We start from the raw sequence: 27,184 nt of genomic DNA, 5'->3' as shown, positions 1-27,184 counted from the left end.
CACCAAAGTAAAAACCCAGTGGTGAGGGGTAGACATGCAGCTTCCTGGGCCAGTGGGGGGTGGGAGTTGGTGGGAGGGATGGGTCACAGTCCTTTGGTGGTGGGAATGGTGTTTATGTACACTCCTAGCAAAATGTAGACATATAAATCAGTAGTTAATGAATATGAGAGGGGGAAAATCAATTGTATGTCTCAAAGTTTCTCAAAACACAAACTGAATCTTTTTTAATATATAGGCTGTGTATTTGATATGCGGACTCTCTCAAAAGCCTAGACCAAGTAGATTAGAAGCATCCAATAGCACAGCTATATACAAGATACTGGATACTGTACAGAAAACCATAACAAAAGGACTTTTCAAAGTTAACCCAATTAACAAATAATGTGATGATAACATTAACTATCGATTGTCTTTTTGAACCCTAAGACAGCAGGAACCTCACATCTCCACTATAGAACCCCTACGTCCCCCAGTAATGGAACCCTTGGATAGGGCCCACTTTCCCGTATGCATCTCCCAATCCAAACCATCTATTATTTTCTAACTGCATTAATTTAAATAGTTTCCTTTGTACTAAATTGCATTATCTCTATGTGTATCCCTTTCCTTCAGATTTACTTTATGTAGTAATAACTGAATCTTATTCATCTTTTTATTTTCTTGGTTATTATTAGTATATGTGCTCAGTAAAATAGTAGTTGAATTTGAGCATTGCAAACTACTGTAATGGGATCATCATTGCTTAACATGAGTCTGCCCTGCTCTTGTTCCACACCACTTGGCCGTTTATCGATGAGGATCTATAAAAGAATAGATACCATGTGTTTGATGCAATATTAAAAAGAGCATTATAAGCTAGTGATTGGGAGTCGGGCAGTAGCGCAGAGGGCTAAGCTCATGTGGCCGTGGTGCAAAGCTCAAGGACCGGCTTAAGGATCCAGGTTTGAGCCCCCATCTCCCCACCTGCAGGGGTGTTGCTTCACAGGTGGTGAAGCAGGTCTGCAAGTGTCTATCTTTCTCTCCCCCTCTCTGTCTTCCCCTCCTCTCTCCATTTCTTTCTGTCCCATCAAATGACAGCAACAACAACAATAATACTAACCACAACAATGATGAAAAAAAACAATAAGGGCAACTAAAGGGGAAAAAATGGTCTCCAGGAATAGTGGATTCATGGTGCACGCACCAAGCCCTGGCAATAATCCTGGAGGCAAAAACAAACAAACAAACAAAAAGCTAGTGATTGGCGAATAAAATTGCAGTTGTGGCTTGGCAAAGGTAATTTTTTTGAGTGAGAAGGAATAGTGATGTAATGTACAAGAGCTTTTTTTGCTTTTAGTATATATATACTTTTTATTAGAGATTTAATTGACTTACAAAATTATAAGATAATAAGAATGCAATTCCACACCATTTCTACCAACAGAGTTCTGTGTCCTCATCCCCTCCTCTCGAACCTGCAGCACTTCCCCCAAGGTTATAGATGTGGGTAGACTCCACATCTTTAACTATGTATCTATAGCTATACTTTTATTTCTTTGCCTGTTTTTTCTACAATCCTGTCTTCTCTTTCTTTCTAAGTCATATCTACACCTACTACTACTTCCAAGTGTTTTCATTTTTTTTTCTCAGGCAAAACAAATAGTGCCTGACTTCCTCTGACTTTTCTCTCAGACAAAAGAAATAGTGCCTGACTTCCAAAATAGTTTTGGAGATTCACTTCCCTTTCTTTGACAGTATAAAAACAAAATTCTTGGTGACAAACACTTCAGATCTTGGTGGAACTAGGGTTCAGAGCCTTCTGGTCAACTTCCTTTATTAACTACCCTTCTAGGAGTATGGGTCAAAATTTTTGGGGGGATGTACAGGTGTGAGTTCTGGCATCTGTAATTGCTTCTTTACTGGATATAGCTATTGGCAGGTCAATACATACCCTTAGCTGTTTCTGTCTTTCTCTAGTGGTATAAAGCTCTGAAGAGGTGAAACTCCAGGAGACATTGGTAAGATCATCTGCCCAGGGAGGTCAGGATGGAATCACATTAGTAGTTGCAACTTGGTGACTAAAAGGCAGTAATATAGAAATCAGGGCAAAATGTTTAATAAACAGGTATGAAAAGTAGAAATAGAGTAGATGAGAAGAGGGAATTTAGGCTGGAAAGAAGCTAGGAAGTCTACTTTATATATGTTCCTAGGGGGCCCATGACTTTAGGAATATTTGCTTGAGCTTTATAAATAACATGGAGGTAGACTAGAAATATTGTCTGAGAATGTGATGTCAGAATTGAGAATAGAACTAAAAAGCTGGATTAGGGCAGAGTGCAGGGCAATTAAGTATTTATGACATTGATCTGACTTAGGACCAATATATATTCGTATTTAGCACAAGAGCCTTTATAACCTCTGAGCCCTGTCAGACTGAGCTCACAGTTCATGGTCACAGCTGGAAACATTCTAGGCTGTACTCATTTCAAGACCGGTCTTCCATGAGTGGCAGAGTAGGAAGACCCAGTCTCCCTTTAGAGAGTGGGGCAATTCTCACCACTGCTACCTTAAGTGAGGATAGGATCCTGGAGAGGCCCCAAAAGGGAAGTGTCCAGTGATGTAGAGAGATGGATCTATGAAAAGTATAAACCAATAGTATCTATGGGGGAATCCAGGGAGCCTGAAACTGATATGCAGGTGGAGCCAAGCTATTGTCTGGGGAAATGATATCATGGCTAGAAAGGGAACAGAAAGCTGTATCAGAGAGTAGCTCCCTAATATGGGAAAGGGGTATAAATACTGTTGACTCTAAACCCTATCAGTTTTACTTGGTCTGGGGCCCATATTCAGCTTAGGAGTCCATATGATCTCTGCATCCCTGTATATCTGAGCTCACATTCTGTGGTCATGAGTAGGAACATTCCAAGCTGTCCCAATATCAACCCATCTTCCTCAGGTATAGCATAGAGTATGTTGTCTAGCCTCCCTTTGGAGGATGGAATATTCTCTACCATTGTTGATCCAACTTGAGGGCAAGATCCTATGGGGGACCCAAAAAAGGGTCTATTGTGTTGTTCCTGATAGAGATGGTCGGTAACAATAAGAAGAGGGATTTATTTGAGGTCTAGGCCCCATCATGTCTGTTTGGGAATCTCAGGACTCCCCGAATAGGGCGCCAATGATGGGGTGACCTGATAGTGACTAAAGAGTCATCATAAAAGTATACCAGTCTATTACCCTTATTCAGCTTTTGCAGTCCTTGCTTTGATAAGGTTAGCTTTGGAGTGAATAAGGGTAGTGTAATAGGAAGTAGGTGAGGAGGGTATCTAAGTCTAATTAGATACTATTTCATTAGGAACTTTATATTAACTCACTGCAGACTATTGTGTACTTTTGCTTTCAAGTATATATTTTGCCTTAATTTATGGATACATGTGAATATATGCTCTGTCTCACAGGATCTGGTCTATATCTAGGTTTTGGGACTTTGTTAGGAAGTGAACCACCTAGAATGGAATTAGAGAATACTATGAAAAGAAAGGTGTCACCTGAGTAATGAGGGTGAAGGGTTGACATTCCATGCCTGACTTCTCTGTACACAGTCTGAAGGTGGTACTCCTTGTGTTGATTAGGTTGGGATCAGCAGATGCAATATCATTTGGTATGAATTGAGAGAAGCATGCAGGAAAGTGAGCCCCACCCTAGAGTTTCTAGGACTGGAAGAAATATAGGCTCTATAGAGGAAGTGGGGGGTTCCTGCTGTTTTAGGGTTCAAGAAGACAATAGATAGTTATTGCTATAATCACATTATTTGGCAATTGAACAATCCCTTTGTTAGTATTTGAACAATCCCTTTGTTAGTATTTGCTGTTTCATACCCAACATCACCATAATTTATGTCCTTTGACATTATTTGTATATAGCTGTGCCACCAGTTGCTTCTGTTCTCCCTAGACTGGGCTTTTAAGAGAGTCAACATATCAAAGACTCAGCATATGTATTAAAAATACTCAGTCTGTGCTTTATAAATTTTGAGATATATAATCAATTTTCCCTTCTCATATTAATTAGTCATTTATATGACTACTGATTAATAGGAATGTACATAAACACCATTGTCACCTACTCAAACTTTTAAACTCTTTTGACTTCAAAGAGAAGACATTCTGGGGAGGTGTTAAGGAAGAAGATGGGAGAAAGAGAGAGAAAAATCAAGTGCTGTTTCATAATTAGTGGGCTTTTCACTGGCATTCCCATGCGGTACTGAAGCTTAACCCTGAAGCTTTGTGTATTGTAAGGCTTGCACATTTAGTGAGTGTACTAGCCTCTAATGCTTACCATAATTAAGATGACTTTTTATTATTAAATATTTATTTTAAATCTATAAGGTACAGTAAATAATAGTATTACATAAATAGTGAATAGCCTTCAATTACATTTATAGATAAAAATCAGCAATATCAAAATTTTGAATGGCACATATGTGGTTGAAGCATTAGATGTATACATAAATATATGGCACATAATCAGTAACTAAGCAATTTTTTATTTGTACATAGGTCACAAATGGATGAATGGATGTTTAAATACCAGTTATACTTTCCATTTTATTCTCGAGAATTATGAGAATACATGTTTCTTCATTTTATTTTTTCAGAACATTGGGGTGTTCTGTTATCTTGAACTTTGTGTAGGATACAAACCAACAACTCATTTGTCTACAAAAGGTGCTGAGAATATAAAATCAACTTCTGGAACATCACTGACTAGTACTGAAAAAGAATTTTTACTGTGGTTAAAAGTATAACTCTAAAACATATGCAACTTTTATAGGGCTGCTTAGAATAGGCCAACTGAAAGATTTAATGATAATAATCTCCATATTTCTTCTAAAATTGATTTCCGGTTTCAATGAATTTGGAAAGAGTCCTAGAGTACTGGGACATCAAATAAATAAAGATCTTAACATGAAATAAGTCTTCAAATATGTTCATAAATTTAAATTTTAAATCTGAACAGAAATTATATACCCTTGCCGATTATTAAGGTGATACTTTAATGAAAACTTTTCATTTGCATGAAATAAACCTTTTTGGCTACAGATGAAAGGACTTTATAGTAGCGACAATGGTTTTGTGAGTTAAATGATCCCAACATCATCAGGAATGAATCACAAGTGCCTACCATATGAATTCAGTACCATGAGTCTTAAAAAGGTATTTCTGTGGAAAGCATTCTTCCCATCTGCAACAACCGGATTCTGCTTTGAAGTCTTGTTAGAGAGCCTCACAGTACATGAGACAGCCACATGCTAAGCAAATTTCCCCCTCAACTTCAGTTTCTATTTTCCTACAGAACAACATGGTAACTTAATGACAAAGGGTCTAGGAAGGAAAACGAATAAGATTTTTTAATTGTATATTTTAAATGTATATGAGCATTATCAGTGATCCTTTCTGGACATAACTATAAAATATCCCAATGGATGTGTAAAATTAATTTTCCTATGACAATAAGGAATATGTGTGTGAAAACTGCAAAATGAGGCATATAGGTATGTGGAAATTCTTTTTTCTCAGAATGTCTATAAAAGTGCTCCAGTTGTCATAATAGACATTGTTAAACATATATAGGTAATAAAAAATGGAGTTTATTGGATTTTGACAATACACCATTCTCATTTTGCTTTCTTGATCATTCATGCCCTGTTCCATATTCCAATGATGACAGCAAGTTAGCAGTAAAAAGAGCAAGTCTGTCAGGGTGTTAGCCCAGCAATTTATTCAACAGGCTTCATGTCTGAGGCTTAGAGGTTATTTTTTTATTTTTATTTATAAAATGGAAATACTGACAAGACTATAAGATAGGAGGGGTACAATTCCACACAATGCCCACCCCCAGAACTCTGTATCCAATCCCCTCCCTTGATAGCTTCCCTATTCTTTATCCCTCTGGGAGTATGAACCCAGGATCATTATGGGGTGCAGAAGGTGGAAGGTCTAGGTTCTAGGTCTACTTCCCTGCTGAACATGGGTGTTGGCAGGTTGATCCATTCTCCCAGGCTCAGAGTTTCTAAGTTTAATCCTGACACCACCATAAGACAGAGTTGAACAGTACTCTGGTAAAAACAAATAAAGAAACAACAGCAGCAGCAATAAAATAGGACTGTTTCCATTTTGAAATAACACATAGAAATACGAGAATCAGGTAAGTTCTGGTATATAGTGACTACTTCAATTATACAAGAGGCTATTGTTTTGAAATCTGACATGTAAAATTAAAAAATTAATAACAATTTGAATATTTACATCAGATAATTAATTGATATCTTAATGTATTTCAAGAAATATTGTATTGGTCAGTGTGGTGGTTCAGTGGTAGAGTACAGAACATGCCTGCATGAGGATCTGATATTCTAAATAAATAAACAAATAAAAAAATTCAAAATAATATGATATTGTAAAGGACATGAAAATAGCCCCCCTTGGGAGTCGGGCTGTAGCGCAGCAGGTTAAGCGCAGGTGGCGCAAAGCACAAGGACCGGCATAAGGATTCCGGTTCGAACCCTGGCTCCCCACCTGCAGGGCAGTCGCTTCACAGGCGGTGAAGCAGATCTGCAGGTGTCTATCTTTCTCTCCTCCTCTCTGTCTTCCCCTCCTCTCTCCATTTCTCTCTGTCCTATCCAACAACGACAACAACAATAATAACTACGACAATAGAACAAGGGCAACAAAAGGGAATAAATAAATAAAATAAATATTTTTAAAAAAAAAGAAAAAGAAAATAGCCCCCCTTATATTGATAATTGCTGTGCAAGCATTAGAAATAACAATATGAACCTGTATTTTATTTTACTTTATCTTGTTTTATTTTTTTTAATTTATTTTTTATTTAAGAAAGGATTAATTAACAAAACCATAGGGTAGGAGGGGTACAATTCCACACAATTCCCACCACCCAATCTCCATTTCCCACCCCCTCCCCTGATAGCTTTCCCATTCTCTATCCCTCTGGGAGCATGGACCCAGGGTCATTGTGAGTTGCAGAAGGTAGAAGGTCTGGCTTCTGTAATTGCTTCCCCGCTGAACATGGGCATTGACTGGTCTGTCCATACTCCCAGTCTGCCTCTCTCTTTCCCTAGTAGGGTGGGTCTCTGGGGAAGCTGAGCTCCAGGACACATTGGTGGGGTCTTCAGTCCAGGGAAATCTGGCTGGCATCCTGATGGCATCTGGAACCTGGTGACTGAAAAGAGAGTTAACATAGGAAGCCAAACAAATTGTTGAGCAATCATGGGCCCAAAGCTTGGAATAGTGGAGAGGAAGTGTTAGGGGGGTACTCACTGCAAACTCTAGTGTACTTCTGCTTTCAGGTATACATTTTGCAGTGTATATACCTTGTTTTATTTTTTGTTATTGGAGCTTCATTGCTCTGGGATGAGTTTTTCAGATAGAAAAAAAAAAAGACAAAGGGACCACTGACGCTCCCCTGAGTGGGGTGAGAACTAGGTTTAAACAGGGGTCAAGTACATGGAAAACCAGGCATCCTCCCAGTTGAGTTATCTTGATGATCCAATCCTATCTTATTTTTAAAATACATAAAAACAATGATAAATAAATAACATAGAGGTGGAATTGAAAAGGACCAAGCTGTGGTGGTGGTATCAGGAGCCAAATTTCACATTAAAAATATATTTCTTAGATAATTCTGTTATAGCAATGTAGTAGGTAAGAGGCATGACTATAGAGATTGAATTTTAGGAATTATTTAACAGTTCCTGTCAGTAACCTGACTCTGTCATTCTTACGGCCCAAGGGCTACGAGATCTTCTCAAAGCTCTCCCCCCTCTACCCCTATCACATACAAAAATTCAGACACTAGAGGTACATGTGGGTTTTAGTTTTATTCCCACATCTAGTGACTGTTTGTTCCCCAAATGCACCACCACACTATACAGATATGTTTTCTCATTTTCTCACTTCTTTCTCACATGCGCTCATACTCAGGATATTTCTGGGTTTTTTAAACTTTTTAAAAAATATTTATTTATTCCCTTTTGTTGCCCTGGTTGTTTTATTGTTGTAGTTATTACTGTTGTTATTATTGATGTCGTTGTTGGATAGAACAGAGAGAAATGGAGAGAGGAGGGGAAGACAGAGAGGGGGAGAGAAAGATAGACACCTGCAGACCTGTTTCACCACCTGTGAAGTGATTCCCCTGCAGGTGGGGAGCCTGGGGGCTCAAACCGGGATCCTTACACCACTCCTTGCACTTTGTGCCACGTGCGCTTAACCCGACTCCCACTCAGGATATTTCAACCCCTTTGAGAAAACATTGCCGCATAGGGTTTCTGCCATATATATATATATATATATATATATAAAATATATATATATATATATATAAAATATATATATATATATTTTTTTTTAACTGTGCAGGTTATTTTAAGTTTTCTATGACATATAATATGAGTGCATTTATTTATTTTATCTTATTTTTTACTTTTTGTGAAGATTGGAGTAAAAAAAGTAGTGTACAAAGCATATAATTATAGCTTTTTAAAATATGTTATATGATATCTGATCAAACACACACACACACACACACACAGACACACAGACACACACACACACACACATACTTTTACCTCGTATGACCTGAAAAATACCTTGACATGCTAGTAACATTTGGCTTTTCCAATTCATCTTCTGTTTGTTCATCAGCAATTTGCAGAACACAAGTCATATTAATTGACTAAAAAGGTTATTTTTGAATCCATAGTTTGATTGCAAGAGAGGATGCAGTCCATATAGAAATCACATTTCTCTATTTCACTTGAATGTTTCATGTATGCAGAACTCAAAATTTCAGCTACCTCAGTCTGAACTCTAAAGATCACATGGGTAACATGTGAATGGCAATAAACCCTGTAGGTAAAGAAAGAGGAATTTGGATGCAGATCAAAGATTAGTTTCATTCCTTTCCACTTTTACTATTCCATCTAAATTTGGTATTTTATGGAACTTTTTCAGTTCCTAGAGGAAAGAAGAATGAACTTAAATCAGATTTGAGACTCTATTTTTTTGTTCTTTATCTATTTAAATTCATTTTCTTAGTAGTTACTTAGATAACGGAATTCTCAAATCTAGGAACCTTTTGTCTGAAAGATGCAATGCATTGATTCATTTTATTATTTTATCTTTTAAAGCTATGATTTTGGCACTGACTTAAGTTAAAGGAAAAACTATCCAGAATACTTTGCAATATAATTACTGAAATGTGTACTTGACTATGAATATTATGAAGACTTCTTTAATTTATAGACTCCTTTAATTTATAGAGTAAAACTATTTTCTATGTGTTGTTAATGTTCCTGTAGGCTAACTTCAAGTTCATTTCTAAGGATTAAGGGCTAAAACTTTGCTTTCTGAAGGTGACCATTCTTCATATAAGCAATAAGAAGGTTAGTTGGTCCATCTAGTCAATCCATTTTTAAGCGGCACAAGGAAAATAATCCTGTTGGTATTGTCTTCAGACCCATAGGAAGTTAGAAATAATGCAGTGCATGAAAATTATTTATTAGTTTTTTTTAATTTTATTGACTTTAATGAGAGAGAATGATACAAAGAGAGAAAGGTACACACACAAAAAAAAAGTTTGAGAAATTTCTAGTCTACCCTTTCTTTTTTAAATGTTTTGATCATGAAATAATGCTGGATATTGCCAAGGATTTTCTGTCTGTTTACTGAAATAATCTTGTGATTTTGCTTTAATTTTTGTTTGTGTGGTGGGTCACAATTATTGGCTTCTATATACTGAACCGTCCTTATGTCTCAGTGATAAAACCTACTTGATCATAATGCAGGATCTTCTTGTGCTGTTTTATCCAGATAGCTCAAATTTGTTGAGCATCTTAACATTTATGTTCATCAGGGATCTCTCTCTGTGGTTTCATTTTTTTTCTTGTCTCTGCTTTGGGCTTTAGTTTGACATTGGCTTCATACAAAGTGTTAGGGAGAAATAAAAGCAGTTTTATAGAAAAGTCTTATCAAGCAAGAGAAAAGAGGGTACCAACCAACATCAAAACTTATCATAGTCAACAGGAGAATGGAAAGTTGTATATAATGCCTTCATGAACATTGCTGAAAAATATCTTACGGTATTAGCAAAACAAATCCAGCTGTGGATATAAAGATAATACATCACAATTTATTTCACTGTATACATTCAATAGTTGCTTGCTGTTAGAAATGATAATTAATGTAACTCATAACAATTTTATTTTGTTTTATTTTTCATTAGTGATTTAATATTTATTTACGAGATTGTAAGTGGAATAATTGGGGTGCAGGTGGGAGTTCTGACTTCTGTAATTGCTTCTCCACCAGACATAGACATTGGCAGGTCGATACATATTCCCATCCTCTTTCTATCCTTCCTTAATGGGATAGGGCTCTGGAGAGATGAGGTTTCAGGAAGCACTGGTGAGGTTCTCTGCCCAGAAAAGTCAGGAAGAAATCATAGTAGCATCTGGAATTTGGTGACTGAGGTTGCAGTGCTTCTGTGGATGTCTCAGCTGTAGTTGGTGAGATTTATTAAGATTGACAGTTGTAGATACTTGTTTTGGGGAGAGCCGAACTGTCCTCACTTATTCTATGGCCATGTCCCCCGGAAGTGTCACTCACAATTTTAAATAAAGGAGAAGAACAATTTTATTTGCTATACAGACATAATTTAATTAAATACAACCTCTATTTAAAATAAAAACTAATTAAAATTGGAAATATAATTGTCCTCTCTTATACTACATAAAATCACAAGGAGATGTCATTATTTGCCATTCACTTCGCAAGTCATACCAAATGTTAGCAAGGAAGTGACTAAAGTGGAATTCTCAGATATACTGCTTCTCAGAATGGGAGTTGTTTATAGTCATTTGGAAATAATGTGATATTATTTAAAACAGATTTAAACCACAACAATTTCTCTTCTCTTGCACATGTGTACCAGTAGACTTATATAAAAGAATGTCCATGGAGGAATTGTTTGTAATAACAAAACACTGGCATACTATCATATAAAAAAAGACCCAATTGTGACCAACTGGAGAATAAATAAATTTTTCTATATTTATAAAATAGCCTAGTAGACAGGAAAACTATTTAGCTACATATAACAATAGAGGTGAGTTAACGAAGTTCTTCATGAAAATAACAAGTTGCAAAAGTATAAAGAAAATGTTTTTATAAAGCTGAAAAAATAAGGAATTTAAACAAAGGAATTACACATTTAAGTTTATGATCTAGATTTCCAAAAAGGATTATTTTAGAGTTGTGGCCCAAAAAGAACTTGAGAAGTATTGCTAATGTTAATTTGGGAAGTAAATGCCATATTGTTTAAATTTGTAATGTGTACTGAAGAAGTTATTTTTGCATTTGTTAGCTATTTCATAATGAAATAATGTGTAAAACATAGATATGTAAGTAATTTGAAATGACTTAAAATTTTACCTTTTATTTAAAAAAAAGTGAGGGCAGATGATGAGTACTGGAAGCAAATAACAAGGAAAAGATCTCTATCTTATTAACATTGGCTGAATAGTGCCCAAGTGTTTCTTAGTATTCTGCCATGGTAAAGAGTCAGAGTTACTGGTGCATATCTAGGCTGTGATACTTCTTGGACATGTGATTGTGGGTTTTAGTTCCTTCACTTAAAAAAATAGAAGTGACAATAGGACCTAATTTATCAACCTGTTATACGTTTTAAATGAGTTAATAGAAAGTGATAGAGAAATGTGTACAGAATCTATGTTCAACTACTGTGAATCTAAAGGTTATTTCATTTTAATAGTCTTTTTCTACTATGTAGGCTTTGGTCATTTGACGAAGCAATTGATGACCCTGGCTGGTGGGCATGTGGTGTTAGCTCTTGAAGGAGGACATGATCTAACAGCCATCTGTGATGCATCAGAAGCCTGTGTAAATGCCCTTCTAGGAAATGAGGTAGGAAAATAAAAAAGCAAGGGAATAAAACTAGGAATGTGTGCATGCATATATTTTTAAAAAATTGAATATGCTCAAAAAGCATGTTACTTTATAATTTTATGAAAGAACTCAAGACTTAGGTAACAGAAATTTACATATACTCATGATACATGTTAGAATCCACACAGGAATTTCCTTGATCTGGTTCACAGAGCTCAACAAATGAGTGAAAATAACCCTTGGGAAGAGATAACCTAGTCTTGTCTTACTAACCCAATTAATAAGCATTGAAAATTAACTAAAAGAAAATGTTCCTTCGTATTTTCTTGTAGAATTGTGTTTTTTCGGTAGATTTTTTTTTCCCTCCAGGGTTATTGCTGGGGCTTGGTGCCTGCACCATGAATCCACTGCTCCTGGAGGCCATTTTTTTTCCCCTTTTGTTGCCCTTGTTGTTGTATTGTTGCTGTGATTATTATTGTTGTTGTTATTATTAATATCATTGTTGTTGGATAGGACAGAGAGAAATAAGAGAGAGGAGGGGAAGACAGAAAGGGGGACACCTGCGGACCTGCCTTCACTGCTTGTGAAGCGACCCCCCTACAGGTGGGGAGCTGGGGGCTCAAACCTGAATCCTTATGCAGGTCCTTGCACTTAGCGCAATGTGCGCTTAATCCACTGTGCTACTGCCTGACCACCTTCAGGTAGATTTTTTTTTTCTTCAACCAGAGAACTGCTCAGTTCTGACTTATGATGGTATACAGAAATTGAACCTGAAACCTTAGAGCCTCAGGCATGAAAATATTTTCCATGAACACTGTGCTTTCTTCCTAGTCAAGAGGGATTTTATTTATTTATTTATTTTTAATTTTATTAGTGACTTAATATTGATTTACAAAATTCTAAGATAATGGATATAATTACACACTGTTCCCACCAGGAGATTTCTGTGTCCCTGTTCCCTTCATTGGAAGCTACAGTAGTTCTTCCAAGGCTGCAGATATGCTGGCTATTATTTCTATAACTGTCTATATTTGTATATATTTGCCCATTTTTTTCTATTGTCATATCTACTTTTCCTCCCTAAGTCATACCTACACCTATTAGTGCTTCTGAATACCCTTCCTTTTTTTTTTTTTTTTAATTCTTCTCTCTCTGGGTCCTGATGGGACTAAAGTTCAGAACCCTCGCCTATCATTTCTCCCCTGCTGGTATTATGGACCAAAATTCTTTTTGGGGTGCATAAGGTGAGAGTTCTGGCTTCTGTAATTGCTGGACATGGGCATTAGCTGGTCAACCATAACTCCAGCCTCTTTCTAATTTTCCTTAGTGTGGTAAGGTTCTGAAGAAATGAGGTTCTAGGACATATTGGTAAGGTCATCTGCCCAGGGAAGTCAGGATGGAATCAAGATAGCATCTGCAACTTGGTGGATGAAAGACAGTAATATAGAAAGCAGGACAAAGTGATTAATGAACAGGAACCAAAAAGTAAGGATAGAGCAGATGAGAATAGGAGTTACAAGTTGGAAAGAAGCTAGGGAGTCAATTTAGGTATATTCTTAGGGGCTCATGAATTTTGTAGTTTATCCTTGAGTTTTATAGCTAACATGGAGGTAAAAAAAGATTGCCTGGAAAGATGTTGTTATAGTTGATAATAGAACTAGATTGCAGGATTAGGGCAGAGAGTAGCTCCCAAATTTGAAGAAAATCTATGACTAAAATTAATTATTTACCCCATCAATCTGACCCAAGACCCATATATATATTTATATTTAACACAGGAGCCTGTGTAACACTTGAGTCCCTGTCACTCTGAGTTTGCAGTCCATGGTCACAGCTGGGAACATTCTATGCTGCACTCATTTCAGGACCAGTCTTCCTCGTGTGGCAGGGTAGAATGATTTAGCTTCCCTTCGGAGAGTGAGGATGTCCCTAACATTGTAATTTTATAGGAGTGGCCCACAAGAAGGCCTATGCTAATGATTTTGATTGAAGTGACCATGATGGTGGAGAGATGGATCTACTAAAGGTTCAGACCCATCATATCTGTGTGAGAATTCAAGGATTTCCTAACTAGGGTCCCAGATAATGGGTTAATCTGGTACTGACCAAAAGATCCATCATGAAATGAGCCAAGCTCTTGTCCTTATCCAGCTTTTGTAGTCTTTCTTTATCTCATGAACTCAGACTTTCTCCTAGTTGTTAAATCCTTGAGTGTCATTTGTTTTGGCAATTCTGCCAAAATCAGTCTATAGATTCAATGCAATCCTCATTAAAATCCCAATGACATATTTCAAGGAAATTAAATAAATTATTCAAAAATTCATGTGGAACTTTCAAAAATACTCCTATAGAAAAAGAAGAAAAATGGAGGCATCACAATACTTGACTTCAGGTTATACTGCAGAGCAGTAGTAATCAAAACAGTGTGGTAATGGAACAAAAATGGTCATATGGACCAATGGAATAGGGTAGAGTCCAGAACTCAATCCATACACGTACTGACACCTCATATATGACAAAGGGGCCATTGGGAAAAAGAAAGTCTCTTTAACAAATAGTGTTGGCAGAATTGGACAGTCACATGTAGAAATATGAAACTAGACCACCAATTAATACCATACACCAAAATTAACTCAAAATGGATAAAAGATCTGGATATCAGACCTGAAAGTATAAAATATATTGAATAACATATTGGTGAAGCATTTCATGACATTAACAATAAAGACATATTTTGGAGACTTCACCACATGGACAAGGGAAACAAAAACAAGATTGAACAAATGGGGCTATATCAGCTTCCATACATCAAAAGAAAACTCCATAAAGATAAACAGGAAACCCAGGAAATGGGAGAACATATTCACACATAATATTTCAGACACGCAGTTGATATCAAACATCTATAAAAAAAACTCATACAGCTCAACAAAAGGGAAAATAATAACCTAATAAAAAAGTGGGCAAAGGATATGCATAGACAATTCTCAAAAGAAGAGATACATATGGCCCAAAGACATATGCAGAAATGCTCTAACTCACTTATCCCCAGAGAAATGCAGATAAAAACCTCATTGAGATACCACCTCATACCAGTAAAAATGGCCTTCATCAACAAAACTGGAGAAGATAAATGTTGCAAAGGATGTGGAGAAAAGAGCTCTAATTCATTCTTCTGTCAAGTACTTGGGTTTTTCCACATCTCAGTATTGCAATAAACATCAAATCTTCATATATCTCTTCAGATAAGTGTTTTTGTGTTCTTCTGACACAAACCAAAGAATGGAATTGGTGGGCCATATAGAAAAGCTATTTTAATGTTTTAAGAAATATTCATACTCTTTTCCATAGTTATTGAAGCAATTTGTGTTCCCTATTCTACCTCAAGAGTGTTTCATTTTCTCTACCTTGTGGTCAATACCTTTTAATATTTTTGTTGATATGTATCAATCATTCCCATAGGTGTAATGTGGTATTTCATTAGTGTTTTTATCAGGCTCAACCTGATGCTGTTATCTGGCTACGGAAGAAGGGCAAACGCTAGAAGAAGTGTTTTTATTTGCATTTCACTGATAAAAACTGAAAATGAAGATTTTTGTGGACCATCTTCATGTCTTCCTTATTTATTTCCCCCATCATCTTGATGTTAGGCTCAAGTCCCTTAAGATGTCTCTACAGTCAATATCATGATTAGTGTGGTCTGTACTTTTTTCTTCCAATTCTATATTTCCTGGATTAACTTTCAATTATTTTAATCTATGATTTTACTTGTGCTTGCTATGAGATGGCACATAGCTATCCATTTTCCCCAGCACCAATTGCTAAAGAGATCCTTTTATTTTCCGTTCTCCATTTTTTTATTTTGTTTCCTTCAGCATAATTTAATTGTCCATATATATATATCTGAAAACTTATTTTGGGAAACTTAATTTTATTATTTTGATTATTTGTCCATCTTTACTAAAGTACCACACTGTTTTGTTTACTATAACTTTGCAGTATAATTTGAAATTAGGGAATGCAATTCTCCCATTCTTTTTACTTTTTTCTTCTGCATTGCTCTGGAAATTCTGGGTCTTTTGTAGTTTCAAAATATTCCACTAATGTTTGTTTTAGTGCCCTAAAGTGGGCTGTTGAAATTTTATATGAACTAAAATGAACTTGTATAGTGCTTTTGGTAGGATGACCAGTTTAGCAATATTAAGTCTTCCTATTTATGAACATGAAATAACCTTCCATTTGGTACAAGTCTTGCCCTCCAATGACCATTGACAAAGTTCTCCCTAGATATCAAGTTCTTTTTTGTTACTATAGTAATTAATATTTTCTTGATTTATTCCTCACTTGTTTTCTTTTTAAACATCCTTTAAAATGTTTTTATTTATTTACTTATTTATTTATTAGATAAAGACAGGAGGAATCAAAAGGGAAGAGGATGACAAAGAGGTAGAGAGAAAGAGAGACACCTGCTGCACTGCTTAACTTGTAGTCAAGCTTTCCTCCTGCAAGTAGGTACCATAGGCTTAAACCTAAGTCCTTGAGCAATGTAAAATATTTTCTTAACAGATGTGCCAATTCCTGATCCCTATTTCATGAGAAAATGTAACAGATTTTTTTGTGTATTAATTTTATAGCTTCATTTTATAATAAATTATTTCTTCTAAAAATATCCTTGGATCCCTCACATTGCCTTCTGTGTAGATATATATTCAAATTTTGTTGTGGATCTGCAATGAACTCCATAGGAGAAAAACTTGGTTTCTTCCCATCTGCTAATCTTGGACCCTCACTCAAAGTTTTTCTTCTGTCAGATGGTTTTAGACAATAATCCAAGGATGTGACTAGTAAGAAGAGTGGACAGCTATTTCAAATACATGTCATTCATAAATTCTAAGAGTCTTCTAGATATCAGAGACTTTCTGAAATTCCTATAAGCAAATAATGTCAAACAGAATGGTGGGGGTGGGGAAGAGCTTAAAACACAGGAGCACAGAAAGTAAACGTTGAACCTACTCTATCCATTAATATTCAGCCTCTCAGAGAAAATATCTTGCACAGTCTCCTATGATTTAAAGCTATATATTTGACTTTAAATATAGATTTTGGAGTAGTAGGCTGGCTTTATTACCTGAATTATAAAGCCTTGACTCATATGTGCATATGATCATAATAGGTTCTGAATTGTGATTCCATTGAAGATGGACTTCCCTAGAAAGATTACTCAGTTGCAAAAACCAACTACTTTCCAACTATGTGAAAGGAAATTATAAATTCCATGGGCTTTCTTTAAGCAGTCACTCAAATGAGATGTTATCTCATTTTGTAATATCTGTACTTGGATCATTCCATCCTTCCAAAGGAGTATTTCTACTGCAGAGTAATGGTTCTTGTGGTCTATGAGATGATTATATTTCAGAACAGATTCAAGTCATTTGTGTAGGGTTACATGGTTTTCTTAAATTACGGAGTTTACTAGAAAGCAAAATGGATGTGTTTTATAATTTTCTTCCCTTGAATGTCTTTTTTAGTGATAATGTCAGTCATTTTATGCCGGTCCCTGTTCAGGTGCCAGATGCCGGCTAACTTCTCAAGTGGGAGACAGCCGACTAGGGACTCATGGCTGAGCTAGGAAGGCAGTTCAATCTTTATTGATCAGCGGGGATGCAGTGCAATCAATCTAATCTCTCTCCAATAGAAAATCCTGTCCTTTATATCTCCTGAGGTGGAAATGTCAGGAAGAGGAAGTACATAGGATAGGCGGTGGGGAGAAGGAAAAACGGTGAGAACCGGTGGGGATTAAATGGTGGAAAACAGGATGTGACTAGGAAAGGGGGTGGAGTGGAAAACGAGCACGAACCAGTGGGGATTAAACCAATGTGGGTCTCAAACAAAACAATGATTATGTAAATAGACCACAGCTTTAAGCAATACAAGAGAGCCTAATGTGATGATCAAAACAGAAGGAGTCTTAGAAGCAGAATTAGAAGCAGACCAACAATTTTATTATATGCTTTCATAAAGTATTATGTGACAATACCTAAATTTAACTTAATTAAGGCTTGAGAATAATTAGTTTTTGTACATTCTTGATGATCAAGCTTCAGATAGAAATAAAAGTCTCATTGCCAAATCACAAATATGGCCATGTGGATGAATTTCTGTACTTAACTGAAATGATTGACTTTGGTTTTACCAACTATTTAATAACATTCAGTTTTCTTGATACTTTAGTAAATTTGATTTCATTATTATGACATTTCAGATATCATCATGTCCCCCCACATTTTTATTTTTTTCTATGTCCAATTGCATAAGCACAATAAAAATTTTATTCAGGATCTAGATGGTTTCTCATCTAGTAGGATATACACAGTATCAGGCACAAGGGCCCCCAGGGTCAAACCTGCAGAAAAGCTTCAAGAGCCATGAAGAAGTGCTTCAAGTGTCTGTCCTTGTTTTTTCCCTCTATACCACTTCCTCCTCTCTCAATTTCTTTCTGACCTTTCAATATAAAAGAGAAAAAATAAATTAAATCAAATTAAATTAAAAGGAAAAATGGTCACTGAGAGCATTAGATTCATTGTGTAGGCACCAAGACTGAGCCTTAATCCAGCACCTAAGACAGCTGGGCCATGTTGCTACCCAGCACCAAGCCTTAGCAATAACCTTAGTGGCAAAAAATGAATAAATAAATAAAGTAAAATAAAAAAATTAAAGTGATTAGAACTTGTTCATCATGAATTAAAGAAAGAGTAGTTTAAATAATTTGTATTGCTTTGTACTTTTTCCAGTGTGACTTCATAAGGATATAAGGAAGAATATAGATTTCCCACAAGATATTTTAAAGATAAGAGATGGATTTGTTATATTGACCTTTGTAAATTTTGTGGGCCAGTTCTATCACTGTACAAAAGAACAAAGTTAAAAGAAAGTTAGGTTTTTCAAAATGAAAAATGGAAGAAAAATACATGTGTGCTGTATAATATAATTCATTTGAAAAAGGGAAATGAAAATGTAGTACTTGAAACAACTTAAGAAACAAAGAGTTCTTCTCACATTCATTGACAATATAATTTATAATCCAAGGCCTGGTATTCTGTAATTTTTTTCTAGTTCAAAGGTCATCATGACTAACAGCATGACTACATTGAAGTTTTATATTTCATTCCTTCAGGGGAAAATAACATAAGGCATATTGCATGTACCTCATCACTTTGAGAAAAGTGCACATATATAGTTTTCACAGTAGTTTTGTGTGTTTAGTTCTTGATAAGAAAATTTAAAAGGACATCTTTCAGCTATCAATTATTGCAGTTTCACATTCCAATTTCCCTCTAAACTCCTGTTTCAAATGATTAATAGGGCAATTATAACTTATTATCTGTGATTTCATTTTTACAAACAACAAAACATAGTAATGTTTAAGCTTAAAACACTGGCAGGACCTACTCTGGCTTCTCAACACTGAACATGCAGTTGAACTCAAATTAAGAAGGTCAAGAAGGGCCTTTCTGAGGGATTCTGCACTTTGTCAGATATATTTATTCATGTGTAGAGGATTAGAATTCATAAATATTTTGCCAGTATTTTTAGTGATATTTCTTTCCCATGTTGTTTTTGGCCAGACTATATTAATATAGCAAAATGCAGCTTCATATGGCTTATTATCATGAAAATAATATGTATTTCATAACCTGAAGGAATTAAAAAACAGAAGGAGCTCTTGGCTCTGTATCTCAATATGCATACTTAGATGGGTTTCAAATACTTGATTAAAAAGAAAAGGCTAAGTTATTTCTATGGTGCACAATATTGGCATTTCTTCTTTTAAAGTATTTTATTGTAAAAGTGATCTAGTTAACATGACATCTACCTCTTAACTATTGATATAAGGAATATGCATAAAGTTGGTCAAAATAATGAACTATATGAGCATGGTACAGAAAATTTCTAAAGGCAACTGATCTAGAAGTTTACTTTTTTTTTCCTTTTTATTGGCAAAGTTCATAACTTAGATGTATCACTCTAACCAGTGTATAATGAATATTTTTTAACTTCTTCAATGAGGCACTTAGAAACACCAATTTGGGTTCTGTAAGAAATTGACTCAAAAAATGAGAAGAAACATCAGTTTTCTTGGAATGGCATCAGAGGTACTTATGTGAATAGTCACAGTCTTTTTAGAATTAAGAAACATCTGCAAGGTTTCTAGAGTCTTATTTTTGTAATCAGCATTTGTGTTCCTGACAAACAATGCCGCAGTTGTTTTAAGGCCAAATTTGCCTACTGTTATGCAAAAACTAATTAGCAGTACCCTAGGTTGCTTCCTCTGAAAGACATTTTCCCAAAAGGTGAGAAAAGCTTAAGTGGCTGACATTACCATTAAATGGAAAACAAAACATTGAAAAACTTCAGGCAAGTAATAGAAAAAAGCGTGTGTGTGTGTGTGTGTGTGTGTGTGTGTGTGTGTGTGTGTGTGTGTGTGTGTGTGTAAAAGCCTTGAATAGGAAGCTGAATAATACATGGTCATAAAAAAAAACCTGTCAAAACAGAATAAATAGTATTAAGCTTGTTTAAAAATAAAATGCTATAGAATTTGCTGTGGAAGCCGTTAAGAGGATGCCACAATCTCTTGTACTAAGGTTCAGCATTTACATTTAAGTCTTAGCATGTTATTCTTTTTTCTTCATCTCTTAACGCTTTTTAAGACTTGACTGAACTTTTCTCTTTCCCTCCTTCAGTTCTTTCCTTACTTCTTTCCTTCCTTCTCCCTACTTTTCTTCCTTCCTCTCTCTATATTCTCTCTTCTTTGAAGTAAGTGTTGTGCCTTCCTGAGTAGGCTCAGCTGCTTTCATTTGACTTGGATGTCTGTTACAGTGGCTAGACTTAATGATTGTGTGTGTTGATAATCTTTCCAAGATGACGTTTTGCTCTAAAGCTGCTGAAAAAGTCCCTTGAATTGACTTTAGTAAGTGTTGACAACCACCCCTGAGGTGAACTCTTGAGATGTTGTTGTCCAAGTTTCTCATCAGGGGGTTGTTTATATTAGATTTTAAATGGAGAAGAAGTTTGGCCATCTTTTTTATCCTTTAGATTATGTATGACTAACTCCATCAGGGAATTGGTGTGAATCTGGGAAAGCTTACAAGTTCCTAAATAGTTGCAATTCATGAGGAAAGGAGAACTGAATACAGAGAAAACATGATAATCCACGATAATATTTTTCCTCAGTCTTCTCTGAGATTTTGAAATGTACACACACTCTGAAAGAGACCATGTGGATGATCTGAAGAGAGTAACATTACTTGGGAAATACTATTTAAATATACTTTTAATTGTTGATGTAGGCTATGCTATTGCATTTATTGTATTCAACTGAGGAGAAGCAGAGCCAAAGGTATTGTGGATCTTTAAAATCTGTTTTAGCAAATGCAAAACGAAGTAAAGTTTATCTGGAAAATTCAAAACCTCATTCTGTAGAGTTTCTATTTATTGTTTGTCTTCAGGAATTTCAGAAGTCATTAAAAAGAATGTGCTGAAAATCTTGACATTTCACTGGGTTCTGATTACCAATAAAATAAAGAAAGCATTCCTTATCAATATGAAGCCTGGGTGTTGATATTCCCTTATCTATCCATGTATTGTGTGGTCTTTTATTGTGCCCAAGATTTTTGACATAAGTAGAAGTAAAGGGAATCTAAATAAAATGCTTTGGTAATGTAATGTAGAACACTTTGTTTTTAACTATAGGGGTGGAGGAATATTTCAGTGGAGGAAATAACATTTAACCTTAGTTCCAATAAAAAAGAAATTTGAGGAACCGGGTGGTGGTGCACCTGGCTGAGTGCACATGTTACAGTGCGCAAAGACCCAGGTTCAAGCCCCAGGTCCCCATCTGCAGGGGGAAAGCTTCATGAGCCCTGAAGCAGGGCTGCAGTTGCCTCTCTCTCTCTCTCTCTCTCTGTCACTCCCTTCCCTCTCCATTTCTGGCTATCTCTATCTAATAAATAAAGATTAAAAAAAAGAAAGAAAGAAAAAATATGACAAGCTAAAATCCAGAGAAAAAATGTAACTCTTTTAATAGGAAAGTGAAAAAGAAGAAAAAAGAAAGAAAGAAAGAAAGAAAGGGAGAGAGGAAGGAAGAAAGAAAGAAAATTGTAGGTAAATACATTAAGAATATTTGATATTGCAGCTAATTCCTTTTTGTTTGTGGCAGAGGAGAGGCTACTTTAGAATTTAAAAGAAAAAGAGGCTGGATTAATGAAATAGACTATTATAAGAATTAGAATTCTGTGGAAAATATGGAAGCATTGAACTAATTAATGGCCTGCTTTGGAATAGAATACAAACAAAATAATACATGGTTTTGTGGAAGAGTCTCATACAAGAAAATCAAGCATCACTTGGAATAGTTTTTAGCAATCAATAACAATAATAACAATTTATTTTTGCTATTCTGTGGTGATTTTTAATGACAGTGAGAGACCAGTTGTGTATATGCAAATCTAAGTTCACTTATATCACATTGGTAGCTTGAAATAAGCCTTGATAAATCTACACTACAGAAATCAGCACATGCTACAAATTACAGCTTTCTTAAACAGTCAGCTGTTAAACATTCACCAACACATACTGCTACATGATATGAAGCAGGTTTTCTTTTTAAAAATTTTTTTATTTATGAAATGGAAATATTGACAAGATCATAGGATAAGAGGAGTACAATTCCACATTATTCCCACCACCAGAAATCCTTATCCTTCTCCCTTGAAAGCTTTCCTATTCTATTCCATGTCTTCTTTTTTTTAAAATTTATTTATTTATAAAATGGAAACACTGACAAGACCATAAGATAAGACAGGTATAATTCCTACCACCAGAGCTCCGTATCCCATCCCCTCCCTTGATACAGCTTTCCTATCCTTTAACCCTCTGGAAGTATGGACCCAGGATCATATGGGGTACAGAAGGTAATTGCTTCCCTGCTGAAGATGGGCATTGACAAGTCGATCCATACTCTCAGCCTGTCTCTCTCTTTCCCTGGTACTGGGCTATGAGGAAGCGGAACTCCAGGACATGTTGGTGGAATCTTCCCCAGGGAAGTCCAGTTGGCAACATAGTAGCATCTGGAACCTGGTATTTGAAAAAAAGTTAACATATAAAGCCATACAAATTGTTGATTAATCATGAACATAAAGGCTGGACTATTACAGATGAATATTTGAGGTCTCTGTTTTGGAAATAGCTAGTAGGTCTATTTTAGGTATATTCCAAAGGGCCCATGACTTTATTAATTTTGGCCTGAGCCTGACATCTGATATGCAGGTGGACCCAGGTTATTGTCTGTGGAGATGACGTCATGGCTGGAAAAAGTGCTAGAAAGTTGGATCAGGGAAGAGAGTAGCTCCCAAATATGGGAAAAGTGTATAAATATTGTTGACTGTAAACTCCATCAATTTGATCTGGGGCCCATATTCAGTGCAGAAGCCTATGTAACCTCTGCATCCCTGTAAGTCAGAACTTGCATTTCTGTAGCCATCAGTAGAAACATTCTGACTGGCGCCAATTATAGGACCCATCTTCTGCAGGTCGTAGATAGAGTATGTTATTCAGCCTCCCTTCAGAGGATGGAACATTCCCTACCATTGTTTATCTACATTGAGGTCAAGGTTGTATGGGGGGCCCCCAAAGGGGTCCATTATGCTGTTCCTGATGAAGATGACCAGTGATAATGGAAAGAGGGATCTATTCGAGGTCTAGGCTCATTGTGTTTGTGTGGGAATCCCAGGGCTTCCCAAGTAGGACCCCAGCTGATAGGGTGGCCTGATACTGACTAAAGAGTAATCATTAAAGTATGCCAGTCTCTTGCCCTTATTCAGCTTTTGTAGTCCTTACTTTGATAAGGTTAGTTTTAGAATGACTGAGGGAAGTGTAATAGGAACTAGGTGAGGAGGGTATCTAAATCTAAGTAGAAACTATTTCATTAGGTACTTTAAGGTGTCTTTTTAGGTCTTTCTATTTGCTTGCTTCACTTATAGACTCACTGCAAACTATTGTGCACTTTTGTTTTAATATATATATTTTGCCCTAATTTATGGATACCTGTGTACATCTGTCCTATCTCATAGTACCTAGTCTATAGCTAAGTTTTGAGGCTTTGTTAGGAAGTGGACTACCCAAAATGGAATTAAGGAGTCTTATTAGAAAGGACAGGTCTCACTCGAGTAATGAGGCTGAAGGGTTGACATTCCATGCCTGACTTCTCTAGACACATTCCGAAGTGAAGCATTTCAAGGTGGTACTCATTGTATTGAATAGGCTGTTATTCCAAGTCTTCTTAAAAGAAAAGTCAACATTTGGAAAAGTATATTACAAATATATCTACTAAACAAAAAAGTTAAAGAAAAACAGTTTAGAGAATGAAAATTATCACATTCAAGAAGAGAAAACATGAAAATCAAAAGAAAGCATGAAAATCAAAGATTTACCAATATAACTAGTAAATTTAAACTTTTTTGCAGGAACTAGGAAAGAAAGCAAAGTGTTTTTGTTTTACATATAATATGAATTAAGCTTTCTTCATAGTAATTGAAATAAAATTGTGAATTATGTTGGAAAGTGAAGCATAAAATAATAAATGTCTTTCAATGTTATTGAAACTTCAGGTTAACATGATATATATACATATATATATATATGTATATATACATATCCACAATTTTGTAGCTTAAACTATTTTCTCATTATATTTCATCCCTATAATCTTAACTCAATATTTAAGTAAAGCAAAAAAGTCACCAGAAATACTGTAATAATTTCATTCATTGTCCTTTTACCACTTTTTAAAAAAAATTTTATGTATAAAAAGAAAACACTGAAAAAAAACATGAGGGATACAACGTCACACAATTCCCGCCATGAGAACTCCATATCCCACTCCCTTCCTGATAGCTTTCCTATTCTTTTTTATTATTATTATTATTATTTAAGAAAGGAGACATTTGATCCATTTGGAGTTGATTTTTGTTTCTAGTGAGATAAAGTGGTTCAATTTCATTCTTCTGCATGTTACAACCCAGTTTTCCCAGCACCATTTATTGAAGAGAGCCTCCTTTTTCCATTTAATCCTTTGGGCCCCCTTATCAAAGATTAGATGTCCATAGGTGTGGGGATTTATTTCTGGGCTTTCAATTCTGTTCCACTGGTCTGTGTGCCTATTTTTGTTCCAGTAAAACAGCACATCAACCCTTTTACATTGCTGGTGGGAATGTAAATTGGTACAGCCTCTGTGGAGAGCAGTCTGGAAAACTTTCAGAAGGCTAGACATGGACCTTCCATATGATCCAGTAATTCCTCTCCTGGGATTCTACCCCAAGGACTCCATAACACCCAACCAAAAAGAGGTGTGTACTCCTATGTTCATAGCAGCACAATTCATAATAGCTAAAACCTGGAAGCAACCCAGGTGCCCAACAACAGATGAGTGGCTGAGAAAGCTGTGGTATATATACACAATGGAATACTATGCAGCTATCAAGAACAATGAACCCACCTTCTCTGAACCATCTTGGACAGAGCTAGAAGGAATTATGTTAAGTGAACTAAGTCAGAAAGATAAAGATGAGTATGGGATGATCCCACTCATCAACAGAAGTTGAGTAAGAAGATCTGAAAGGGAAACTAAAAGCAGGACCTGACCAAATTGTAAGTATGGCACCAAAGTAAAAACCCAGTGGTGAGGGGTAGACATGCAGCTTCCTGGGCCAGTGGGGGGTGGGAGTGGGTGGGAGGGATGGGTCACAGTCTTTTGGTGGTGGGAATGGTGTTTATGTACACTCCTAGGAAAATGTAGTCATATAAATCACTAGTTAATTAATATGAGAGGGGGAAAATTTATTGTATGTCTCGAAGTTTTTCAAAACACAAACTGAATCTTTTTAATATATAGGCTGTGTAATTGATATGCAGACTCTCTCAAAAGCCTAGACCAAGTAGATCAGAAGCAACCAATAGCACAGCTATATACAAGATACTGGGTACTGTACAGCAAACCCTAAAAAAGGACTTTTCAAAGTTAACCCAATTAACAAATAGTGTGATGGTAACATTAACTATCGATTGTCTTTTTGAACCCTAAGACAGCAGGAACCTCACATCTGCACTATTAGAGCCTCTACTTCCCCCAGTCCTGGAACCATTGGATAGGGCCCACTTTCCCGTATGCCTCTCCCAATCCATATCAAATAATATTGCATCTGCCGAACACAACCTAACCAACTCAAAGATTGCCACCTCAACATGCTTCACTTCAGACTGTGTCCAGAGACTTCACGTGTGGAATGACAACCCTTCAGCTTCATTACTCGGGTGAGACCTTTCCTTTCATAGTATACTCTAATTCCATCTCAGGTGGTTCACTTTCTAACAAAGTCCCAAAACCTGGATATACACCAGTTTCTGTGAGAGAGAGCATATGTTCACACATATCCGTAAACTACTGCAAAATATATACCTGAAAGCAGAAGTACACTAGAGTTTGCAGTGAGTACCCCCCTAACACCTCCTCTCCACTATTCCAAACTTTGGGTCCATGATTGCTCAACAATTTGTTTGGCTTTGTATGTTAACTCTCTTTTCAGTCACCAGGTTCCAGATGTCATCAGGATGCCGGCCAGGCTTCCCTGGACTGAAGACCCCACCAATGTGTCCTGGAGCTCTGCTTCCCCAGAGACCCACCCTACTAGGGAAAGAGAGAGGAAGACTGGGAGTATGGACTGACCAGTCAACGCCCATGTTCAGCGGGGAAGCAATTACAGAAGCCAGACCTTCTACCTTCTGCAACCCACAATGACCCTGGGTCCATGCTCCCAGAGGGATAGAGAATGGGAAAGCTATCAGGGGAGGGGGTGGGATATGGATATTGGGTGGTGGGAATTGTGTGGAATTGTACTCCTCCTACCCTATGGTTTTGTTAATTAATCCTTTCTTAAATAAAAAAGAAAAAATAAAAGAAAGGAGACATTAACAGAACCATAGAATAGGAGGGTTACAACTCCACACAATTCCCACCAGCCAGTCTCCATATCCCATCCCTTCCCCTGATAGCTTTCCCATTCTCTATCCCTTTGCGAGTATGGACCCAGGGTCCTTGTGGGTTGCAAAAGGTGGAAGGTCTGGCTTCTGTAATTGCTTCCCCGCTATACATGGGTATTGACTGGTCG

The 27,184-nt window shown here is 36.3% G+C and overlaps 1 protein-coding gene across 6 annotated transcripts in view; it reads left to right on the top strand.

Moving 5' to 3' along the window:
• The window catches only part of HDAC9 (histone deacetylase 9), a 1,141,821-nt gene that overhangs the window by 1,027,253 nt on the left and 87,384 nt on the right, over nt 1–27,184 (top strand). For all 6 annotated transcript variants that reach the window (XM_060196121.1, XM_060196126.1, XM_060196123.1 and 3 more), the window contains one exon: nt 11,848–11,981. In XM_060196121.1, coding sequence (XP_060052104.1) covers nt 11,848–11,981 — 134 coding nt within the window. The remainder of the gene's footprint in view (nt 1–11,847; nt 11,982–27,184) is intronic.

The sequence above is a fragment of the Erinaceus europaeus genome, chromosome 8 (genome assembly GCF_950295315.1).
Source record: "Erinaceus europaeus chromosome 8, mEriEur2.1, whole genome shotgun sequence".
In the NCBI taxonomy this organism is placed as follows: Eukaryota; Metazoa; Chordata; class Mammalia; order Eulipotyphla; family Erinaceidae; genus Erinaceus; species Erinaceus europaeus.
The sequence above is the reverse complement of the archived record's forward strand: the minus strand, read 5'-3'. Positions and strand labels throughout refer to the sequence as shown.